This window comes from Perna viridis, chromosome 12 (genome assembly GCF_037379345.1).
Source record: "Perna viridis isolate PV_CMFRI_1.1 ecotype Kerala chromosome 12, ASM3737934v1, whole genome shotgun sequence".
Lineage (NCBI taxonomy): Eukaryota > Metazoa > Mollusca > Bivalvia > Mytilida > Mytilidae > Perna > Perna viridis.
Window position 1 is genome coordinate 5,380,337 of NC_142456.1, and position 20,901 is coordinate 5,401,237.

Here is a 20,901-nt window from a genome sequence, read left to right on the forward strand (position 1 = left end):
TTTTAATTATCAAACGGAGCCATCTGATGAAAGGCCGATAAAACATCTTCTCAATTATTTCATATAACATTGTACATGTTTTTTTATTATAACATCTTTTTTATGATGTTATATTTATGAAATTGCTAACACAAACATATACAAATGTTGCCTACACCATCCAGGTCAATTCGTATATATTTACACGCCAAGGTACATTTTAATCTATGCACATGTTATGATCTTACTCTCAAGGTAATATCTTATCTTGTGTACTCTCCGTAATGTTCCTGCTAATGGTCTTATTTAATTTTGTTTGTAAGTACATTATTCAGGTTTGTAATCAAATTATCATGTGTATTACAGCTGTAACCTTGGTTCACTTGATTACTCTCTATTAGCTAATTAATCATGTTTATTTGTAAAGTAATCATATTTATTAGCAAACTAATTTATCATGTTTCTTAGTGAAATATTCATGTTTGTAAATAAAAGTTCTTATATAAAAACAGGAAATGTGGTAGGATTGCCTTTGAGACGGGCATCCACCAAAAGTAAAGTCAAGCGACGAACCATAAAACATCTACAGATCAACACGCGGTGTTCAATAATGGACAAAACCCATACAAATTATGCTTATAATTAACCGTTTGTGCCTTTTTCTTTTCTTGTCTTTTCTATTTGGTTTACATTTCCTCTTGTTTCTTTAAGATATCAAAAATGAAACCTTAAAGTGATACCGTATAAGAAAATTGCACTATTAATATATTAGTTTTAATAACAAGGCTATGTTCTCTAGAGTTTTATTGAAGTCATTTCTTAACATCTGCTGTGTCCACTGTTAAAACATATATGATATAACGAAAATAGGTATGGTGTATATGTCAAGGAGACAACAACCCTGCCGGGATGAAATTGTACGCCCAAGGCCTGCCATTGGTCTTCAATGAACGACGATGAAACCCTCATATCACATCGCAGGCTGCAGCCGGTCCAAAACATCATTATACACAGATAGAACGAAAGAGTTGCCCCTATACACTCAATGAACATAAAAAATAAACTAAAGCAGAGAAATATATAGCATGTTTATTCCTATTATATGAATTCTGAAACAGTAATGCCATTCGTAATAGTTTTCTTCTTCTTGTATAATCTAACATGAATGCCAGCCTCATTTGAGGAGTAAGTTTTGCCTATTTACTTTTGGCTTATTCTTTTTGATTCTCTGGGTAAAATCTGTAATGCATTTTATTTTAAAGCGTATGAGGGTTCTAAGTAGTTCACTGAGTGTCATTAGTTTCCGAAGATCCTGATGCAGCCAAATGTGTGTCTAATATACATGATAGGTATATTGTTATACCAGCAGAAAGGCCAAAAACAACGTTGTTTTTGCAATAGACGCATTACATCTAATGTTTATCATCGAAGGAGGATATTGAAAATACTAATAGTAAAAAGACTTACTGCTACCACACTCCACATTCTCCAAAGGAGAGATAGTTGAAAACCATACATCCGTTCTATTCTCTTTCGGTCACTCTACAAAAAAAAGCAATGTTTGGATTTAAAAAAAAACACAAGAATAAAAACAATCAATGCTTTATATCTGGATCTACGAAATGAAATACCAAGCTTTCTTTCGAAACTATTGCTCCGTGCAGGTCCGGGTGTTAAAAAGGGCCTGCAGCAGCGCTAAGCTTGTCGTAAAAGGCGACTAAATAGTGCTCAGAACCCTAGCCGGGGGCTAGGGCGTTCTGCCCACAGAGCAACTGGGATGTTTGCCCCAGGTGATGGAATGGGATACCCCTGGCATGTTACATGCTGGGGTTGTCAAGCTATAATACGGAAAACCTGACCGCAAACCATAGTGGTGCACCGTGTTGGGAAAGATGCCACGTTCCTCGCACGTTAAAGAACTCTACTGTGGTATTCGATAGGAGTAGGAACCATAGGGCTTCGCCACAGGAGGCTAAATTGCCCGACCCTACCCACCTCTCCCTATTTCCAGTGGCAATCAAAATTTTTCGACCCCATTGTCCTTGTGTCCCATCCCTTTTTCATTTCATCATTTCATGTTCATTGTATCATAAATTTCATGTTCATCGTCTGAATATAGCTGAAATATTGCTGCTCGCACGTTAAACCCCAACAAACAAACAAACAAACTTTCGAAGCTATTAACTTCTGTACTTATAACTTTCAAAGATGGTCGTAGGTCGTACCACGTTACTTGTTACTTTTGAAGTGGTATCAATGCAATGCGGATTTTGGAAAATTTACCAAAAATTACCATGAATAACTTAAAATAAGTAGAACAATACAGACATTACGGTGTCAGCCTCATATCTTGACCTACTCTTAGAAATCGATGGAACAGGAAAACCAAAATTCACACCTCACGACACTACTACTATGACTTCTCATTCCGTAACTTCAACTTTCATCTGTGGCAACATCCCTTCAGCAACTGGGTACGAAGTTTCATATCACAAAATTATGCCAGATATTGCCTTAATTTCACGGACTTTTTGTACCGTGCTTGACTTCTTGCAACAAGATTAAATTTGTCACTACAAAAGTTTCATAGTCGTCACCATGCCATCTGTACCATGAGAACCGGATAATTTTGTTTTCTCTTTTATCCACCTTCCGCTTGGACGTGATATTTTATGAGCAACTCGGCGGGTGAAGCAGAGGATGTTTACTCAAGTGGTGCACTTGATCAATGCCATCAGTTGTAGTGCAGTCTGGGTTGCTTATTTATTTTTTTTCTTTGTACGTATTACATTGATTATTTCATGTTTTTTTCTTTGTACTTATTTTATTATCGTTAGAATTCTGGTTCCTATAATTTACCGATAATACTTTCTCTGAATCTGAATTGTTTTCATATTGCTGAAATTCTTGGTTCTCATTTCCGTAATTTATTATTCATATATTTTGGATGTTATTTTTGTTTAAGACGCTGATGATGTAAAAAATTGTCCAAGTATTCTTATAAGAGGAAATAACCTCGTAGCTTATAATGGCCGCTGTTATGAATTCATCACAACGCATAGAGACAACTGGAAGCATGCCAACCACGATTGTGTTTCTAAGGGAGGTAACCTAGTTGCCATCAGAAGTAATGAAGAAAACCTGTTTCTAATGAATACCATGAGGTCACTAAACTTTCATGGAGGATCGGCATGGATTGGACTAAACGACAAGGCTCAAGAAGGAACATTTGTTTGGACTACAGGTTGAGTACAGTATCTATATAGCAATACAATTTATAACAGAATATATTTTGAGCTCTCTGTACATCAACGATGCCTATGTATCGATATTTAAAAGCTAATTTAATCATCTTTTAACTTGTTTTGATAATGATTATTTTGAGATATTTGTAAACTATTTTTATACCAATTTTACTGAATATGTCATGTCCATATATTTTCTGGTTGTAGCAGACATGAGAAAGAAGTTCTAACTCTTGTCAGTGTCAATTTTTATATTTTAAAAATACTATATGGTGAACTATACACATTATAAATTACCTTTTTAAAGTCATATTAAGTCATATATGAGAGATATGTTTTAAAGAGCAATCAAGGGAACCAAGGTTATAGCGGTAATCAAAAGAATGTAATCCAGGGACAAAGCCCAGACATGGAGAACAGACATACACAACAAAGAACATAAAGTAACTAAAATCATACATACAAAGTAACAAAAGTAAATGAGCAACTTGGACTCCTCTAAAAACTGGGAGCATGGACCAGGTGCACCGGTAGGGTAAGCGTCCTCTGCTTTTCTAGAAACACCTGCCGAGTTGCTCATAAAAAGTCAAGTCCGGGATAGACAAACGAGGAAAGGAAAACAATGACCCGTTGAATAAATCAGTTTTCATGGTGTTGATGGATACACCATAACGATCCACGAGTTCATAATGACGACCATAAAACTTCTGTAGTGATGACTTCAATCTTGTAGCAACATAACCCTGTTCCAGAAGCCTATTTGTTAGGGTTCTAGCGCGATACGAAAAGTCTGCGTAGTTTCGGCAAGCTCTGGCATGACGTATGAGTTGTGATATGAACACTCCATACACAGGAGCCAAAGGGATGTTGCCACAGATGAAAGGAAAGTTGACAATTCTGAATGAAAAGTCATCACGTTTGTCGTAAAGTTTTCCTTTACCATCGATTTCTTAGTGTAGGTCAAGGTATGAGGTTGACTTCACAGTGTATGTAGTATCCTTTATCTCAAGTTCTTTTGGGTAGATACGATGTATCAAATCCACGAAATTAGGATTGTTTAAAGATAACACGTCATCTATATAGCGGAAACTGAGATTGAATGATCTACCTAAACAATAATCTTTCTTTCAGATCAGATCAGCTATAAAGTCAGCCTCATAAGAGTGAAGGAATAGGTCAGCTAGTAAAGGGGCACAATTTTTTCTCATTGGAATGCCGACCGTTTGTTGAAAAACACGTCCACCACACTGGACAAATATGTTGTCGATTAAAAATTCCAGCATTTTGTAAACATCTTACTCTGTATATTTGGAAGATGATTTGGAATTATTTCTTACAAAGTATGAGGAATCTCTACCAAGAACTATATATTTGTATCTAGGTGTACCATCTTTTTTGGAAAAACAACGATGTATAATGTTTTTAAGTCGGGATTTTAACTGAGTATGGGGAATAGAAGTATTCAGTGTTAAAAATTCATAGGTGTTAATGCTATTATATTCAGATAATAGTCTTGAACTGATTGTCTCCAAAAGATCTTTCGAATTTTTCAGGATCCACATTGAATTAATACCACTACGGGAGTAACAAATGTTGTGGTAGGACTGTAGACCATCTTTAACAGTTGTATAGAAGTTAAAAGTTTTGAAAGAGGTTTGGTAGTACATTTTGCAGATCCAGCTATGTAACGTTGTTTGTATGGATTCTTGTGAAGTTTAGGAATCCAGTACATAGACGGTAAATCACAATCATCGTCCTTGGTAGAGAGACTAAAAGAGGATAGTACAGATTTATGGCTTTCCACAATCTCTTCTTTGGAAAAAGTGGTAGCAGTGTAGGTCTTATCACTGCTATAATTTTCTACGTCTACCTCTGATAATACACATTGGATATACAACGTTTTGCAGACAAAAACAATGCTGTTTTGGGCTTTGTCTGCTGGTACGACAACATACTTGTCATGTATAATAGACAATGTTTTTGCTACATCGGGGTCTTTGAAAAATGATGTAGCTTTAGCACTCATTGACCTACTTAAAACTTTCATTCGTTTCAAAATTAAAGACCTCACGGCCTTCAACCAGTCTGAGAGAGAATCAATGTCTTCTTGTTCTCGTTGTATCCATTTCTTGCATAGTCCTCGACGGCATCCATAAGAACTTTAAAGTTATAATTACAATTTATGGAGCGTGGTTCACGGTACTTGGGACCTTTAGAAAGGATATTACGCAGAGATTCGTTTTCGATAACGGTTAAATCTCCCGTAACGACGTGACCAGAAGGACCATATTTGAATGGAGAGGTTTTTCAAGAACAGTCAGGTGGTTTAGCCTTGAAGTCCTCAATCTCGAGGTTCAGCAATAGCCTTTTATAATTGAAATTTTTGGATGCGATGGGTGAAGAATAGGAATATGAAATAATTGGTATGGATTTGTCTTTGAAATATGTGGGAATTTTGTTGGTAACGTTTTTGTGATGGAGGATGTTAGACAAATTAATTGCATCTATACCTTTGTTGACAAACGGTAGTGGAAGAAATGATCGTTTTTCTTCATCTTGACTTTTCACACAAACTGGTTTAAAGAGTCTGTGGAAACCAATATCCAAAATGATGGCAACAAGTCTGTATAATGATGAGGTGGGGTCAGAAACAGGAGTGTCAAGACTTGTTCTGTAAAGGGAGTGTAGTAGAGTGAGAGGTATAGAATAAAGTTTGGTTCTAATGTGATGAAGTCCAAGAGGTTTTTGTATGAAAGGAAGGAGAATATCTGGAATACATTTTTCTTTTACCCTATTAAGGAGAAAAGTTCGCTAACTAGGTAACAGGGTAACCATATTTGTTATTTTCAAGTAACGAGGACTGTGCATTGATAATATGTTTACGTTTCTGTCTTGAAGGAGATTATTTATCCTTTCAAAACTGGGCACCTGGACAGCCATCTCTCTTACTGGGAACTAATGAGGACTGTGTAGTGATGAAATACTCAGAGTCTGGTCACTGGTATGACTATCCATGTTCTACGTCGATATTCAGCATAATACCTCATAATTATCCTTGGATATGTGAGTATAGTAAGTACCATTCAGGAATAAATAAGATATGAAACTTTGAAGTTTAAGCTGATCAAACTAGCTTAATCAGTTATTATAAATAATTTGAAATATATATAAGGAAGATATGTCACAGTACAGTAAGTGTTATACTGTTTGTAAGAACAGGAAGGAATTGTTCAGGTTAAATCTTGACTTTTGTAGATTAAAATATTCCGATAAAGCTACTAGTTTGAATATAGGGAAAGCATATAATGTCGTGATATTGGCATTAGGACATAAGAGTCATTATAACCTTTCGACAAATAGGGCTGAATTCAACATATATATCCATCATCTTACTACAGACAAATCTGTGTATCTAGAAAAGTTATAAGACATAGCATTTTACCAAGATACAAGAAAGTAATATTGGTTAAATCAAAAACTGACCTGACTTTTGCTGTACTATCAGAAGGAACTTAATTGTGAAATGTAGCCCATATTTGACGGAATGTAGTGATGAACTTTAAGATTGTAGACGTTGGTATCATAATTTATTCATATATGTACTTTGTAGTTCGCTTTTTCAACTTTTCCTGATAGAAACTTTTTTTCTCATTTCATTCTCTTTATAGAACAAACCATTCTTATGATCGATACGACGACTACATCAATCACACCTATTCCTCCTACAACTACAAGACAAACAACATCCACTGCTTCTACGTGCAAAGACTCCAATATTGTTTCATGTGATCAATTCGGCGGCTGTAAACAAGAACTTTTTCGATATATGTGTCAACGAACTTGTAGAGTGTGTTAAAAGATAACGCCTAAATACAACTGGTCGTTATTGTCGATAATTCATGTCTATAGATAGATAATATTCTTATTCACTGCGAATTTTATGTTTTGTAATGTTCATGATCGGCCCCCTCTTTTACAATGTGACTTGGAATAAGTTACTCGTCTAATCAACAATTATTTATAATCGCGTGTTATCACACTACCTGACAATAAAAATAGTTTGCAAAAAATCAAGGTGTATTACCACTTGCCTGGATCTTACATATTCATATTTCATGCCTCAGCATTTTTGCTTCGTGGGTGTTAAATGTCATTGTGGTCGGTATGTAGTATCGTACAATACATTTTCGTCACAGATGCTCTCAACAGCTCATAATGAGAAAGATTTGAAATCCAGTATGTGGGTTTATCTGGATACCTTGAAGCGCGTGTTAGCTTTTCTTCTGGTCGTACACTTTCTGTTTACTGGAACAACTTGCTACTTTCTAAAAGTATCTGTTCTATTTTTCGGTCACAACACGAATCTAAACGACCTTTCGTTGGATTGATTTGAAATTTGGCATGTAGATTGTATAGCATGTAATCGTAGCGGGTTTTCAGCTCCTGTTCCTGCTTCCTGTTTCCTAGAACGATTTTTTTTGTTTCTTTTAATCACCACCGGTAACAAGTCAGGACCATTGCGGTACACGCTGCTGCGGTAGTGTCATATTTATTTTGCCAGATTTGTTTTGGACTTGACTTGATAATGGATCGGATTAGTGTTCGATAATTTTGTTTTATTTAAAATATTTGTTTTACACTTTGTCGCAAAACTGTCACAACTAATTGTTGGAATGATTTTGGATTGAAAATTAACAGAAAAGCATTTCACTTTGAGTCTCAAATATCAAGTTACAATTAATTAATTAAGAAGACCTGAAGCAACTGACAACAACTGGGTGTCAAGCCACTAAATATCAAGTTACAATTAATTAACTAAGAAGACCTGAAGCAACTGACAATAACTGGGTGTCAAGCCACTTTTGGCCTAAAAATATAGAATTATCTGGATTGTTTTCAATTTATAGGGCAAATATAGGGAGTTTTAAATAAATTTATAGGGATTTATAAGGTTTTTATTGAAGGATTTGTGTTGAAAGGCTATTGTTTCAATACCTTACGGATGCAATGACAACAACAAAAGTATAGGAAACCTTTAAGGCCAATAAACATTTGTAACAATAGCATAAAGGTGATGAATTTATTTTACAAAATCCAAGACGGGAAAGGACTCATGGCCATCTCCACTAAAGGTCATCTTAATTACACGATGCCACCATAGAAGTCTCCTTCCTTTCATACAAAAACCTTTTGGACTACATTACATTAGAACTAAACTCTATTCTATGCCTCTCACTCTACTATACTTTCTTTACAAAATATGTCTTGACACTCCTGTTTCTGAACCCACCTCATCATTATACAGATGCCGTGGGGACTACGCAAGAAAATGGATAAAACGAGAACATGAAGACATTGATTCTCTGTCAGAGTGTTGGTGAAAGGCTGTGAGGTCTTTAATTTTGAAACGAATGAAGGTTTTACGTAGGTCAATGAGTGCCAATGCTACATCAGTTTTCAAAGACCCCGATGTAGCTAAACTATTGTCTGCTATACATAACAAATATGTTGTCGTACCAGCAAACAAAGCCCAAAACAACATTGTTTTTGTCTGCAAAACGTTTTACATCCAATATTTATTATCAGAGGTAGACGTAGAAAATAATGGCAGTGATAAGGCCTGTACTGCTACCACACTCTCCACAGAAAAGATTGTGGAATACCACAAATCTGTGCTATCATTTTTTGGTCTCTCTACCAAGGACGATGATTGCGATTTACCGTCTATGTACTTGATTCCTAAACTTCACAAGAAAGAATCCATACAAACAACGTTACATAGCTGGATCTGCAAAATGTACCCCCAAACCTCTTTCGAAACTGTTAACTTCTATACTCACAGCTGTCAAAGAGGGTTTGCAGTCCTACCACAACACTTGTTGCTCCCGTAGTGGTATTAATTCAATGAAGATCCTGAAAAATTCGAAAAAAGATCTTTTGAAGACAAACAGTTCAAGACTATTATCAGAATATAATAGCATTAAAACCTATGAATTTTCAACACTATACTTCTATTCCCCATACTCAGTTAAAATCCCGACTCAAAAACATTATACATCGTTGTTTTTCCAAAAGCGATAGTACACCTAGACAAAATTACATAGTTTCTGGAAGAGATTCCTCATACTTTGTGAAAAATAATTCCATATATTCCAAATATACAGAAGATGTTTACAAAATGCTGGAATTTTTAGTGGACAACATATTTGTCCATTGTGGTGGACAGTTTTTTTTTTCAACAAACGGTCGGCATTCCAGTGGGAACAAATTGTGCCCCTCTACTTGCTGACCTATTCCTTCACTCTAATGAGGATGACTTTATAGCTGATCTGAGCCGGAAGAAACAATATCGTTTAGCTAGATCCTTTAATCTCAGTTTCTGCTATATAAATGACGCATTATCTTTAAACAATCCTAATTTCGGGGATTTGATACATCGCATCTACCCCAAAAACCTTGAGATAAAGGATACTACAGACACTGTGAGATCAGCCTCATATCTTGATCTACACTAAGAAATCGATGGTAAAGGAAAGAGTAATCAAGGGAGCCATGGTTATAGCGGTAATCAAAAGAATGTAATCCAGGGACAAAGACCAGACATGGAAAACAGACATACACAACAAAGAATATAAAGTAACTAAAATCATACATACAAAGTAACAAAAGGAAATGAGCAACTCGGACTCCACTAAAAACTGGGAGCATGGACCAGGTGCAGTGGTAGGATAACCGTCCTCTGCTATTGATCAAATTTTAGGACAAACATGATGACTTTTCATTCAGAATTGTCAACTTTCCTTTCATCTGTGGCAACATCCCTTCAGCACCTGCGTATAGAAGGAGTGTTCATATCACAACTCATACGTTATGCCAGAGCTTGCCGAAGCTACGCAGACTTTTTGTATCGCGCTAGACTTCTAACAAATAGTCTTCTGGAACAGGGTTATGTTGCTACAAGATCATCACTACTGAAGTTTTATGGTCGTCATCATGAACTCGTGGATCGTTACGGTGTATCCATCTCCGACATGAAAACTGATTTGTTTCACGTGTCATAGTTTTCCTTTCCTCTTTCGTCTACCCCGGATATGACTTTTTATGAACAACTCGGCGAATGTTTCTAGAAAAGCAGAGTACGCTTACCCTGCCGATGCACCTGGTCAATGCTCCCAGTTTTTAGTGGAGTTCGAGTTGCTCATTTGCTTTTGTTACTTTGTATATATGATTTTAGTTACTTTATGTTCGTTGTTGTGTATGTCTGTTTTCCATGTCTGATCTTTGTCCCTGGATTACATTCTTTTGATTACCGCTATAACCTCGGTTCCCTTGATTACTCTTTTAGCCTAGAAATCTAGAAAATTTGGTATTTAACAAAAACTGGAAGAAAATGACAACATACATGGTAAACAAAAAAGACATTTAACTTAACTTTGGTTAGTTTCCTGTCCAGCTGTTATATCTCTGATACAAAACCTATATATAACCCTCTATTCTAAGTACATGTATTATGCTCTCCTCCTCCCCTACAGCCATTTCCTTTCCTCCTATTTATTATTTTTCCTAATTTACATTAAGCCATTAAAGAATTACTCTTTATATCACATAAAAATTAAAGAAACAAACATTGAAAATATTTAATGAATACATGAAAATGTCATTAATGCTTTTATTTCTTTCAATCTACGTCGTGTGCTGCAGTTGTTTCACTCTTTCTCTCAATTGATTTCTCTCTCTTGCTTTTAGAACTTCTTTCTTTGTCATTCTGCTTTTTTTAACTTGATAGATGACGGTGTTCATGATGTTTTGTATCATGCTTCGCTTGCGTTATGTCATCTTTTCCCCCAAGAGACGTAACCTCTCGTAACACTGCGCTTTTCTCCTTCTCCAACACCTTTTGTTTCTCTCTGATTTTTTCCAGCTCCTTTAAGGCTATTTCTGATTTGCTTGTACCTGTATCAATTGTCATTCGGACAACCTGAAGAGATGATCTATCTATGTCCTTTTCCTTTATTATCTATTCTAGAGTCATTTTTTCCTTCTTTAAAGAGGGCATTGCCTGCATCTTTATCAATCTTAACTTGTGTTTCTCTTTTTGACAGTTCTAGCTATCTTCTTGTTTTCTCTTTAATCTTTATTCAATTTCACTATTCTCTCTTGCTTTGCATAATTCCGGTTCTTTCTTGTTTCTTTCAACTTCAAGCCTTGCTCGGTAACAAGCATGTGCAGTTTTCAAAGCTTTGATCAATTCCTATAAGTACGTTGTATTTTCCTTCACCATTTGCATGCCAATAACGACATTTTTTTTCTTTTCATCAGTGACCACATTAATATTCAGTAACAAACTCCTTTCTACATCTAGAAATACCAGAGCTGTATTAATTACTTCCTCCAATCGTTTGTACTTACTTTTGCCATCATCACCTTTAAAGTCGAATATTTTTCTCCAGTAGTGGTCAATTCTCTGGTCCCCCAATGCTACAGGCAGATTACTATCCTGCTGCAAACATTTCCACTCATCAGTAACCAACACAAGATCAATTGTCGGTTCTAGTTGTCAGATTATATGTTGAATACATCTGACAGACTCACTAACTGTTCCAGTCTTTTTCAATGGATTGAGCCAACAAAGACACAATAAGGGCAATACCCAGTGGCAGTCTCTTCTGTTAGTGCTCAACTGATCTGGGTTAAAATGCACGAATTCCTAGCATTTGCTTTCTCTGCTGTACCGAACTCAACAAAACCATGTGATGTCTCACTTTATCACCTATTACTAAGTCCTAATCACTTAAGCAATATTTTACATTATTGATATCAATGCTCAACAATTCCTTAGCAGTAAAAACCTCAATTAGTTCTGGCTTTATGAATCTATTCATGATTCTCAAAAGAGGACCATTCATCCTGTCTGGAAGATTTGTTTGTTTGTTTGTTTGTTGGGGTTTAACGTCCGAGCAGCAATATTTTAGCTATATTCAGACAATGAACATGAAATGGATGATAAAATGAACATGAAATGAAAAAAAGAAAGGATGGGTCACAAGGATAATAGGGTCGACAAATTTTGATTGCCACTGGAAAAAGGGGGGATGGGTAAGGTCGGGCAATTTAGCCTCCTGTGGCGGAGCGCAAAGGTTCCTACTCCTATCGAATACCACAGTAGGGTTCTTTAACGTGCGAGGAACGTGGCATCTTTCCCAACACGGTGCACCACTATGGTTTGCGGTCAGGTTTTCCGTATTATAGCCGGACAACCCCAGCATGTAAAATGCCAGGGGTACCCCATTTCACCAACTGGAGCATACATCCCAGTTGCTCTGTGGGCAGAGCGCCTAGCCCCCGGCTAGGTTTCTGAGCACTATTTAGTCGCCTTTTGCGACAAGCTTAGTGCTGCTGCAGGCCTATTCTTTTAACACCCGGACCTGCACGGTCCGGATGGTCCAAGTGACAATCAAGTCACTGCAGTACGTCTTTGAAATTGATTGGCTTCTTCATCCATATCAATTTGCTGCCTTGAGTACACCAGATAGAATATCATTCCTAAAAGGTGCTTTCCCAGAAACATCTATTTAATACATATATATATATGAGTATCTTAATTGCATATAAAATAGTAGCCCCGTGCAGGTCCGGGTGTTTAAAGAATAGGCCTGCAGCAGCGCTAAGCTTGTCGTATAAGGCGACTAAATGGTGCTCAGAAACCTAGCCGGGGGCTAGGCGCTCTGCCCACAGAGCAACTGGGATGTGTACCCCAGGTGGTTGAATGGGGTACCCCTGGCGTGTTACATGCTGGGGTTGTCAGGCTATAATACGGAAAACCTGACCGCAAACCATAGTGGTGCACCGTGTTGGGAAAGATGCCACGTTCCTTGCACGTTAAAGAACCCTGCTGTGGTATTCGATAGGAGTAGGAATTTTGCGCTCCGCCACAGGAGGCTAAAATGCCGGACCTTACCCATCCCCCCTTTTTCCAGTGGCAATCAAAATTTGTCCATCCTATTATCCTTGTGTCCCATCCTTTTTTTCATTTCATGTTCATTTAATCATCCATTTCATGTTCATCGTCTGAATATAGCTGAAATATTGCTGCTCGGACGTCAAACCCAACAAACAAATATAAAATAGTAAAGAGATATATCACATATTAATGATTCATACAAGCTTCATATATCAGTGTTTTTGATCATTTAGCAAAACAATCACAGATTTTTCTGAATATATATAGTGTTTTATAGGAATTTTAATGAATGAAAGGTAAAATATAGGGACCTTTAAATTTATAGGAAAACATAGGAATTTATAAGGACTTGGCGCCTACAATAAGTAAAGTCCAAAAACAAATACAGCTAACTTTATATGTATGAGGAACACATAATATCAAATTGGTGTGCCTAATAGTTTAGCGCCTTTTTTCGTATTCACCACTTTTTTCAAAAGCCTCCTACTTCGTTCATCATCTGTTGTACGTATCGTAAAGAAGAAATAAAAACACTTCCAATTCTAGAAAGAGGACTCACCATAATGGTCGACAATAGTTCTGGGAATATTTACTAAGCCATTAATCTTCAGAAATACGTTTTAAAAATTAGTTAATGCCTTACAAAATTACAACTATCTCATTTAAAATTAATCTGAATATGAAATTAGAGTTTCGATGTCAATGAATCTTTTTGTCACTCGCCTCCTTCATTATCTAGTTAAGATAGGAAGCTGATGTGTGTTCTTTCTAATTTTGTAACTTTTAACTGGAACTAGGGATTTACTTTATTAATGGATATACTATGGTATACTTTTTATAACACATGATACATCGTACCATTTGCACCAGAAACAAGTAATGATAGCACAAGGTTAAGCATGCTATAAGACCTTGCTAAATCCGTCATTTCCATCGGCAATGCTTATATCAAACCAGTACCATTGCGGTTGTTACCAACTTTCCGGTCTTTTCCTTGACATTGTCATTTGTTATATGCACTTTCCTTTTTTTTTTTTTTTTTTTTTTTGGCTCGATCGTTTGACTTTAACCTATTAGTAATTTCGGTATCTCTCTTTATTTGTATTAATTTTAAACAGATATCAAATGATGGTACATGTATAACATTACTTTCTTTATTTTTTCTCCTTAACCGACCGTATATCATACCGACCCAGTGTTACCACAACATGTACATTTATATTCTTATGATTGTATCCTTATCTTTAATGTCGAAATCATGATGAACATTCAAGTACTATTCCTATGTTTTGTATCTATGAGTGAGTATGCTTGTTATTCATAGGCATTTATTTGTACATCAGTTGCTTAAAATGATGAAATGGTTACTAACATTTGTCTAATATTGACTTGCTTTCCTAAGTGAATTAAAATTCACTTCATATCACGTCACAACTTAGTAATAATCATTTATTAGTGTAGGTTCTTATCTTCATTGACCCTTTGGCATTACTTAGTCTAATTTCCCTGATTTCAGCTCCCGATGATTCTGCGAGATTTGTCTAAATGGCATCATATGCATTTCAAATGAAACAATATGCTTTAACTTCTTCAATCTATGCACTTTGTTTAATGCCAACTTTATAAATACTACTTAAATGTCGTGCAGACACCTGTTATTCCAGAAATTGTAAAATTGTCATGTTAATTTAAAAAAACAAATCGAAATCAAATAAAATATTAGTATAGTTTTCAGGTGTACAAGGCTTGCTTGATTTTCAGTTTCTCAGGCCGCTTTTCAGAATTGCCCGTCAAGACTTCTAAGATCAAAACATCTTGTCTCAAATAACGAACTCTGCTATCAATTTATCACCACAATGGCGAAGGACTGGACCTATGCAAATAACGACTGTACAACAAAAGGGGGTAGACTGGTCGTCGTCAGGGACAGCGACGACCACCAGTTTCTCATGAATACGCTGGGAGAACTTGGTTTCCATGGTAATGGTTTGTGGATAGGTCTCAATGACAGAGACAAAGAGGGTTCATTCATTTGGACAACAGGTACAGAAAAGTCATATTTCTTAATATTGTAGTATCGCATTGACATTATCTGATGCAGTTTCTTTATTCTTTTATGTTTATGAATTTCCTAAAAAAAACAATACAACACACTTCAGTGTAATGTTCTGTGTATTCTATTGTTTGGCAAGACGAGATTTATTGAGATACACAATGATCCCTTAAAACTTTGACATATTTTTTCCCAGCAAGATGGTCCATGTAAATAGATATACCATCAACAGTGGACAAAGTTATGTTTTTACTTTTAAAGCGATTGTTATTTCCAGCTTAAATGGTAAATTGACTTAAAGCAACGACCGGCTGAATCAAGTGAAATTAGAAACAGGCCAAGCGAATTCGCAATGTAAAAACTATAAATTAAGAAGAGCTACAAAAATGAATTTTTATAAGACAGAAATCAAGGCAACCAAGATTCGAGGATAAAATCTTAAACATATTGCAGGAGAAGAAATATCATTTTCAAACTGGTACCCTGGTCAACCAGCACCTGTATTACCTGGGTTCAATGAAGACTGTGTTGCCATGATGTATTCAGATTCTGGACTATGGCACGATTACCCCTGCTCCAACGGACGCTTTGTCAATCGAAGTTATCCTTGGGTTTGTGAATACGGTTAGTATATATATTAAGTGAAAAATATCCAAACCGGTCTCCTTATGAATTTAAAGATTTGTGTCGGTTTAGACAGATGTTCGGTTTACCAAAGTAAAATAATGTCTGGTTTAGACTGATGTTCGGTTTACCAAGGTAAAAAAGTGTCTGGTTTAGACAGATGTTCAGTGTACTCAGGTAAAACAGTGTTCGGTTTACTACGGTAACAAAAACATACTTCAAATAATATAGAGGGATGTTTGAATTGTGTTCAGATAACACAGGTGTTCTGGTTCCAAGGTAAAACAGTGTCTGGTTAAGACAGTTGTTCTGTTTAGCAAGATAAAGCAGTGTCTGGTTAAGACATGTTCCGGTTACCAAAGTAGAACAGTGTCCAGTTAAGACAGGTGTTATGTTTACAAAGGTTAAAATGTTTGGTTTAGACAGGTGTTCGGGTAACCAAGTTAAAATGAAGTCTGGTTTAGACAGGCGTTATGGTTATTAAGTGTTCGGTTCGGATAGGTTTCACTGGTATTTTTCTTCTATTTTAAAATAAGTTGAAGATTTGAAAATGGAATAAACATGAGATACATGTCGATAAAACATTCCAAAAAAATAATTAATTAAAACCATTACTCTGACAATAATATAGCTCTTACTTAATATAAACTAGATGCTAAATCTGAATTGATTATAATTACATTCTTTAATTTCGCAAGTTTAATGTGTGCAAGTGTTACTTCAACATAATGGTACTTTAAGATTTTAGATTTTCATTTCTTTTTTTTTCGGGGTGGGGGAGGGTTAGTGTCTTTGTACTTTTTTAATAAAAGAAGGTATAAACGTGTTAAATGGACAGAATGTACATCGTTGATACACATATTTCTTATTTTCAAGGCCAAGTGAGGAAAATACCAGAACAACATGTTACGAAAGACCCTATTTCGGTCATCGGGTAAAATTCCATTACCTTCAGGAATGAAATATCTGGTGATTATTACTGAAAGTGGAAACAAAACAACTTATAATCTAAATTCATATTACATATAAAAATAGCTGCACTAAGAAATAAAAACGATGGAAACTGACTTAAAAAAAACTTCGTGTTCTTTCTTGTTTCACAAACGATGCCGATAAGTACTGAAACAAAAATGTTATTTTAAATTGATGATTGTTTTTCTGTCTATTAATATCGTTAGATGGTATATATATTGTCTACATATAATCCCGTTCAATTAATATTCAATAAAATGTGTTTTGAACTGCCTATCTTACAAAGTACGGATTAGTGAAAGATTGACAAAGTACTTAACACGACTTGTAAGCAATTGCAATAAAGTTCTATCTATAAAACTTCCATAATTGAATCCCGCCCTAAAGTGCACGAAATTCTACTAGCAAGATTGCATGTATGAATTTCACCTCAAATGACCCAATGGATAGGCCTTATCAGTCATTGATTCGGTCTTTGTCAACTTCTTATCTACAGTCGAACGACAATGCTACCATTGTTATTTATTTATTTTCTGGCCGTATGTGAGTATGCAATTTTTAACTTTGTTACATTTGATATTTATTATTTTCAAATTAAAAATTATCCTAAACTGAATATGGTTACTGATAATTCTCTTTTTTTATTTTCTAATTTCATTGGTTTGGTATTATTTCATTTTTTATTATGATTATTATTATCTTTTCCTTGTGCATTTTCAGGACAATTCCTCCCTGGGTATTTGAAAGTTGATAAAAATAATATTTGCAAAACAATATTTAAATGGCAGAAGTATAAGACAAATGTTATTTAAAAAATTAGACCAAGTTTTCACAAATTGCCTTGCTTACGAAAACAGCTAAAACATTTGTAAACCTATTATAAAAGAGTAATCAAGGGAACCAAGGTTATAGCGGTAATCAAAAGAATGTAATCCAGGGACAAAGCCCAGACATGGAAAACAGACATACACAACAAAGAACATAAAGTAACTAAAATCATACACCCCAAAACCACAAAAGCAAACGAGCGACTCGGACTCCACTAAAAACTGGGAGCATGGACCAGGTGCACCGGTAGGGTTAACGTCCTCTGCTTTTCCAGAAACAACTGCCGAATTGCTCATGAAAAGTCCGGGGTAGACGAAAGAGAAAAGGAAAACTATAACACGTTAAACAAATCAGTTTTCATGGAAAAAGGTCTTTTCTTTTGAAGCCGCCGATGACGTTAAAAATTGTCCAAGTAACCTTATAAGGGGAAATAACCTCGTAGCTTATAATGGCCGCTGTTATGAATTCATCACAACGCATAGAGACAACTGGGAGCATGCCAACCACGATTGTGTTTCTAAGGGAGGTAACCTAGTTGCCATCAGAAGTAATGAAGAAAACCTGTTTCTAATGAATACAATGAGGTCACTAAACTTTCATGGAGGATCGGCATGGATTGGACTTAACGACAAAGCTCAAGAAGGAACATTTGTTTGGACAACAGGTGATTTTAATAATAAAAAAGTCATATTCCAAAGCATAAACAAATGTATGAAAGTTCTCAAAAACTTGTATATGAGAAGCTATCACAATATTCAAACTATTCATCAATCAGACGGTCAAATATGCAGACTAGGTGAAGTAAGGATAATGAATTATATGGGATATTGATTACAAACAAAATACGAATTATAAAACGACAATATGCGCTGATTGCAGATGCAAACTTACTTTGTTTTATATCTTGCAGGAGATTATTTATCTTTTCAAAACTGGGCACCGGGGCAGCCATCATTACTACTGGGAGCTAATGAAGACTGTGTAGTGATGAAATACTCAGAGTCTGGTCACTGGCACGACTATCCATGTTCAACATCGATATTTAGCATAATTCCACATAATTATCCGTGGATCTGTGAATACAGTAAGTTCTCAGTTTTGATGATTAAAGCATGATACTCAATCTCTACGAAGCTGGAACTCGTGTGAATCATTTGAAACGATACATATGACTTGCAAATGAATCAGACTTTACACCTGTAGAATACATGTGTTTATCGTTCATGACGATTTTTAAATAATTTTCTTAGTTGAAACAAGGATGCTACAGACACTGAAAAATCACCCTCATATCTTGATCTACACTTAGAGATCGATGGTAAAGGAAAACTATTGACCAAACTTTACGACAAAAGTGATGATTTCTCATTCAGAATTGTCAACTTTCTTTTCATCTGTGAAAGTATCCCTTCAGCACCTGCGTATGGAGTTTTCATATCACAACTCACAAGTTATGCCAGAGCTTGTCGTAACTACGCAGACGTTTTGCATCGCGCTAGACTTCTTACAATTAGGCTTCTGGAACAGGGTTATGTTGCTATAAGATTAAAGTCATCACTATGGTCGTCATCATGAACTCGTTGATCGTTACGGTTTATCCATCTACACCATGAAAACTGATTTGTTCAGCGTGACATAGTTTTTTCTTTCCTCTTTCGTCTTCCCCAGACTTGACTTTTTATGAGCATCTCGGTGAATGTTTTTAGAAAATCAGAGGACGCATACCCTACCGGTGCACCTGTCCATGCTCTCCACTTTAAGTGGAGTCCGAGTTTCTCATTTACTTCTGCTACTTTGTGTGTATTATTTTAGTTGTTTTGTTTTCTTTGTTGTGTTTGTCTGTTTTCCGTGTCTGATCTTTATCCCTGGATTACATTCTTTTGATTTCCGCTAGAATCTTGGTTCCCTTGATTACTCATACATTTTACATGCATGTAGTCATTTCTATTTTGTAACGATTGTAACGTTTACGCATTCTAAAATCTACTATAAATCAAAAATTTTAGAAATGATATAAAGATAAAAAAAAACCAGAAACGTCAACAAATGCTTACTTCAGTGGTCAGAACTCCATATTACATGTTTGTCATTCGATTTTCTTGAATTTTATTATGTAGGTTTTATTTGCAATTTAGAATTGCGCGATTTAAAAAAAGTTATAAATTAGATTCAGTTCTGATGAAAGTTCTTTAATTTAAATTATAGCGATAAAATGCCAATCGCATGTTTTGCAGTAATAAATAAACTGCAATATTTTCTAAATTTACAGTATGTAAGATTTACAATGGTATTTATGTTTGTGTAGTTTAGTTTTTAGATCTATTTAATAAGTTCATGATTTATAAATGCATTGTTGTACGTATTTTCTTGCATGATATAATTGCTTAATAATAACAATATAGATATTACACCACCGGAGAAGCTGTGAAACGATTATGATGATGATGAAACAAAAGAAAGTTTAATAATACCTACCCTTACTCGGTCATTTTTCATTGTTTTTGTTTAAGTTTTTTTTTTTTTTTTTGGGGGGGGGATATGTTGAATATCAAATATGGAGTATATGAATATCATATCTTCAAAGTAAAAAATAAATCCAGAATTTCGCACTGTTATATCAAAATATAAAGTAGTATCGAAGGCAAACTTTGATTTCAAAACGCAAAAAAAATCTGCTATATGTACGAAAAACATATTGTATGTGCAACAAGTGTTGTTTATAGATAAAGATTCAATAAACACTTGTATTTTAAACTTTTAATGTTAAATTGTGCAGAAGTATTGAAATATTACGGTATATAAAATAATCATCTTTTTACCTTATAAATATATAGAACAAGAAAAGTTAGCTACGACTACAACTACAGAAGCACCAACAACCACAACAGAGATGCCAGAAAGAGAAGTTCCTCCGACGACAGTTGAAAATATTGCAATCATAGGCTAGTCCTTGTAGTTGAAATTACGGTTGTGTTCATATTTCAATAAAACAGAAAAAACTTGAGTTATTTCCCTTTACAAGTTAATAGAAAGACAATATGATTAAAGTCTTTGCCTTTGAGGTACGGGCTATAGTTACTCACATAACATTTTTTATGCTGATAGCGCACTACTATTTTGTTAAATCACTGATGTCTGGACCAATATGAATATGTGTATGTGAGGCTTCCTATAAAACACGCGTGAAAAGTTTAAACAATCAATTCTAGTTTTTAGTGAAGTCCGAGTTGCTCATTTGC

The 20,901-nt window shown here is 35.3% G+C and overlaps 2 protein-coding genes across 4 annotated transcripts; both read left to right on the plus strand.

The window, feature by feature from the left end:
• Positions 1-206: 206 nt before the first annotated feature.
• Positions 207-17,120, plus strand: LOC148600961 (alpha-N-acetylgalactosamine-specific lectin-like). Of its 3 annotated transcripts, XM_088555258.1 has the most exons (5): positions 207-297; positions 2,945-3,223; positions 14,947-15,228; positions 15,692-15,862; positions 16,739-17,120. In XM_088555258.1, exons 1-5 carry the CDS (start codon positions 264-266, stop codon positions 16,798-16,800), a joined length of 828 nt encoding a protein of 275 aa, XP_088411384.1. In that variant the 5' UTR covers positions 207-263; the 3' UTR covers positions 16,801-17,120. The 3 variants fall into 3 exon arrangements, 2 of the variants coding, with proteins under 2 accessions (XP_088411384.1, XP_088411385.1); XM_088555259.1 differs by lacking the exons at positions 14,947-15,228; positions 15,692-15,862; positions 16,739-17,120 and adding exons at positions 6,123-6,296; positions 6,893-7,120; XR_015917115.1 differs by lacking the exons at positions 2,945-3,223; positions 14,947-15,228; positions 15,692-15,862; positions 16,739-17,120 and adding exons at positions 6,123-6,296; positions 6,893-7,120 and having other exon boundaries at positions 214-297.
• A 136-nt stretch (positions 17,121-17,256) lies between these two features.
• On the plus strand, positions 17,257-20,666 carry LOC148600962 (alpha-N-acetylgalactosamine-specific lectin-like). The gene is made up of 4 exons (XM_088555260.1): positions 17,257-17,377; positions 18,048-18,326; positions 18,573-18,746; positions 20,497-20,666. The coding sequence occupies exons 1-4, from the start codon at positions 17,341-17,343 to the stop codon at positions 20,607-20,609; spliced, it is 603 nt and encodes a 200-aa protein (XP_088411386.1). The 5' UTR covers positions 17,257-17,340; the 3' UTR covers positions 20,610-20,666.
• The last annotated feature ends 235 nt before the right edge of the window (positions 20,667-20,901 follow it).

Excerpts from the sequence above, each read along its gene's own strand:
- LOC148600961 (XM_088555258.1), top strand. The coding sequence starts at position 264 with ATGTTCCTGCTAATGGTCTTATTTAATTTTGTTT. Across the intron at positions 298-2,944 it reads GGTCTTATTTAATTTTGTTT|ACGCTGATGATGTAAAAAAT; the intron begins GTAAGTACATTA and ends TTTTTGTTTAAG. Across the intron at positions 15,863-16,738 it reads TCCTTGGGTTTGTGAATACG|GCCAAGTGAGGAAAATACCA; the intron begins GTTAGTATATAT and ends CTTATTTTCAAG.
- LOC148600962 (XM_088555260.1), top strand. The coding sequence starts at position 17,341 with ATGCTACCATTGTTATTTATTTATTTTCTGGCCGTAT. Across the intron at positions 17,378-18,047 it reads TATTTATTTTCTGGCCGTAT|CCGCCGATGACGTTAAAAAT; the intron begins GTGAGTATGCAA and ends TTTCTTTTGAAG. Across the intron at positions 18,327-18,572 it reads AACATTTGTTTGGACAACAG|GAGATTATTTATCTTTTCAA; the intron begins GTGATTTTAATA and ends TATATCTTGCAG.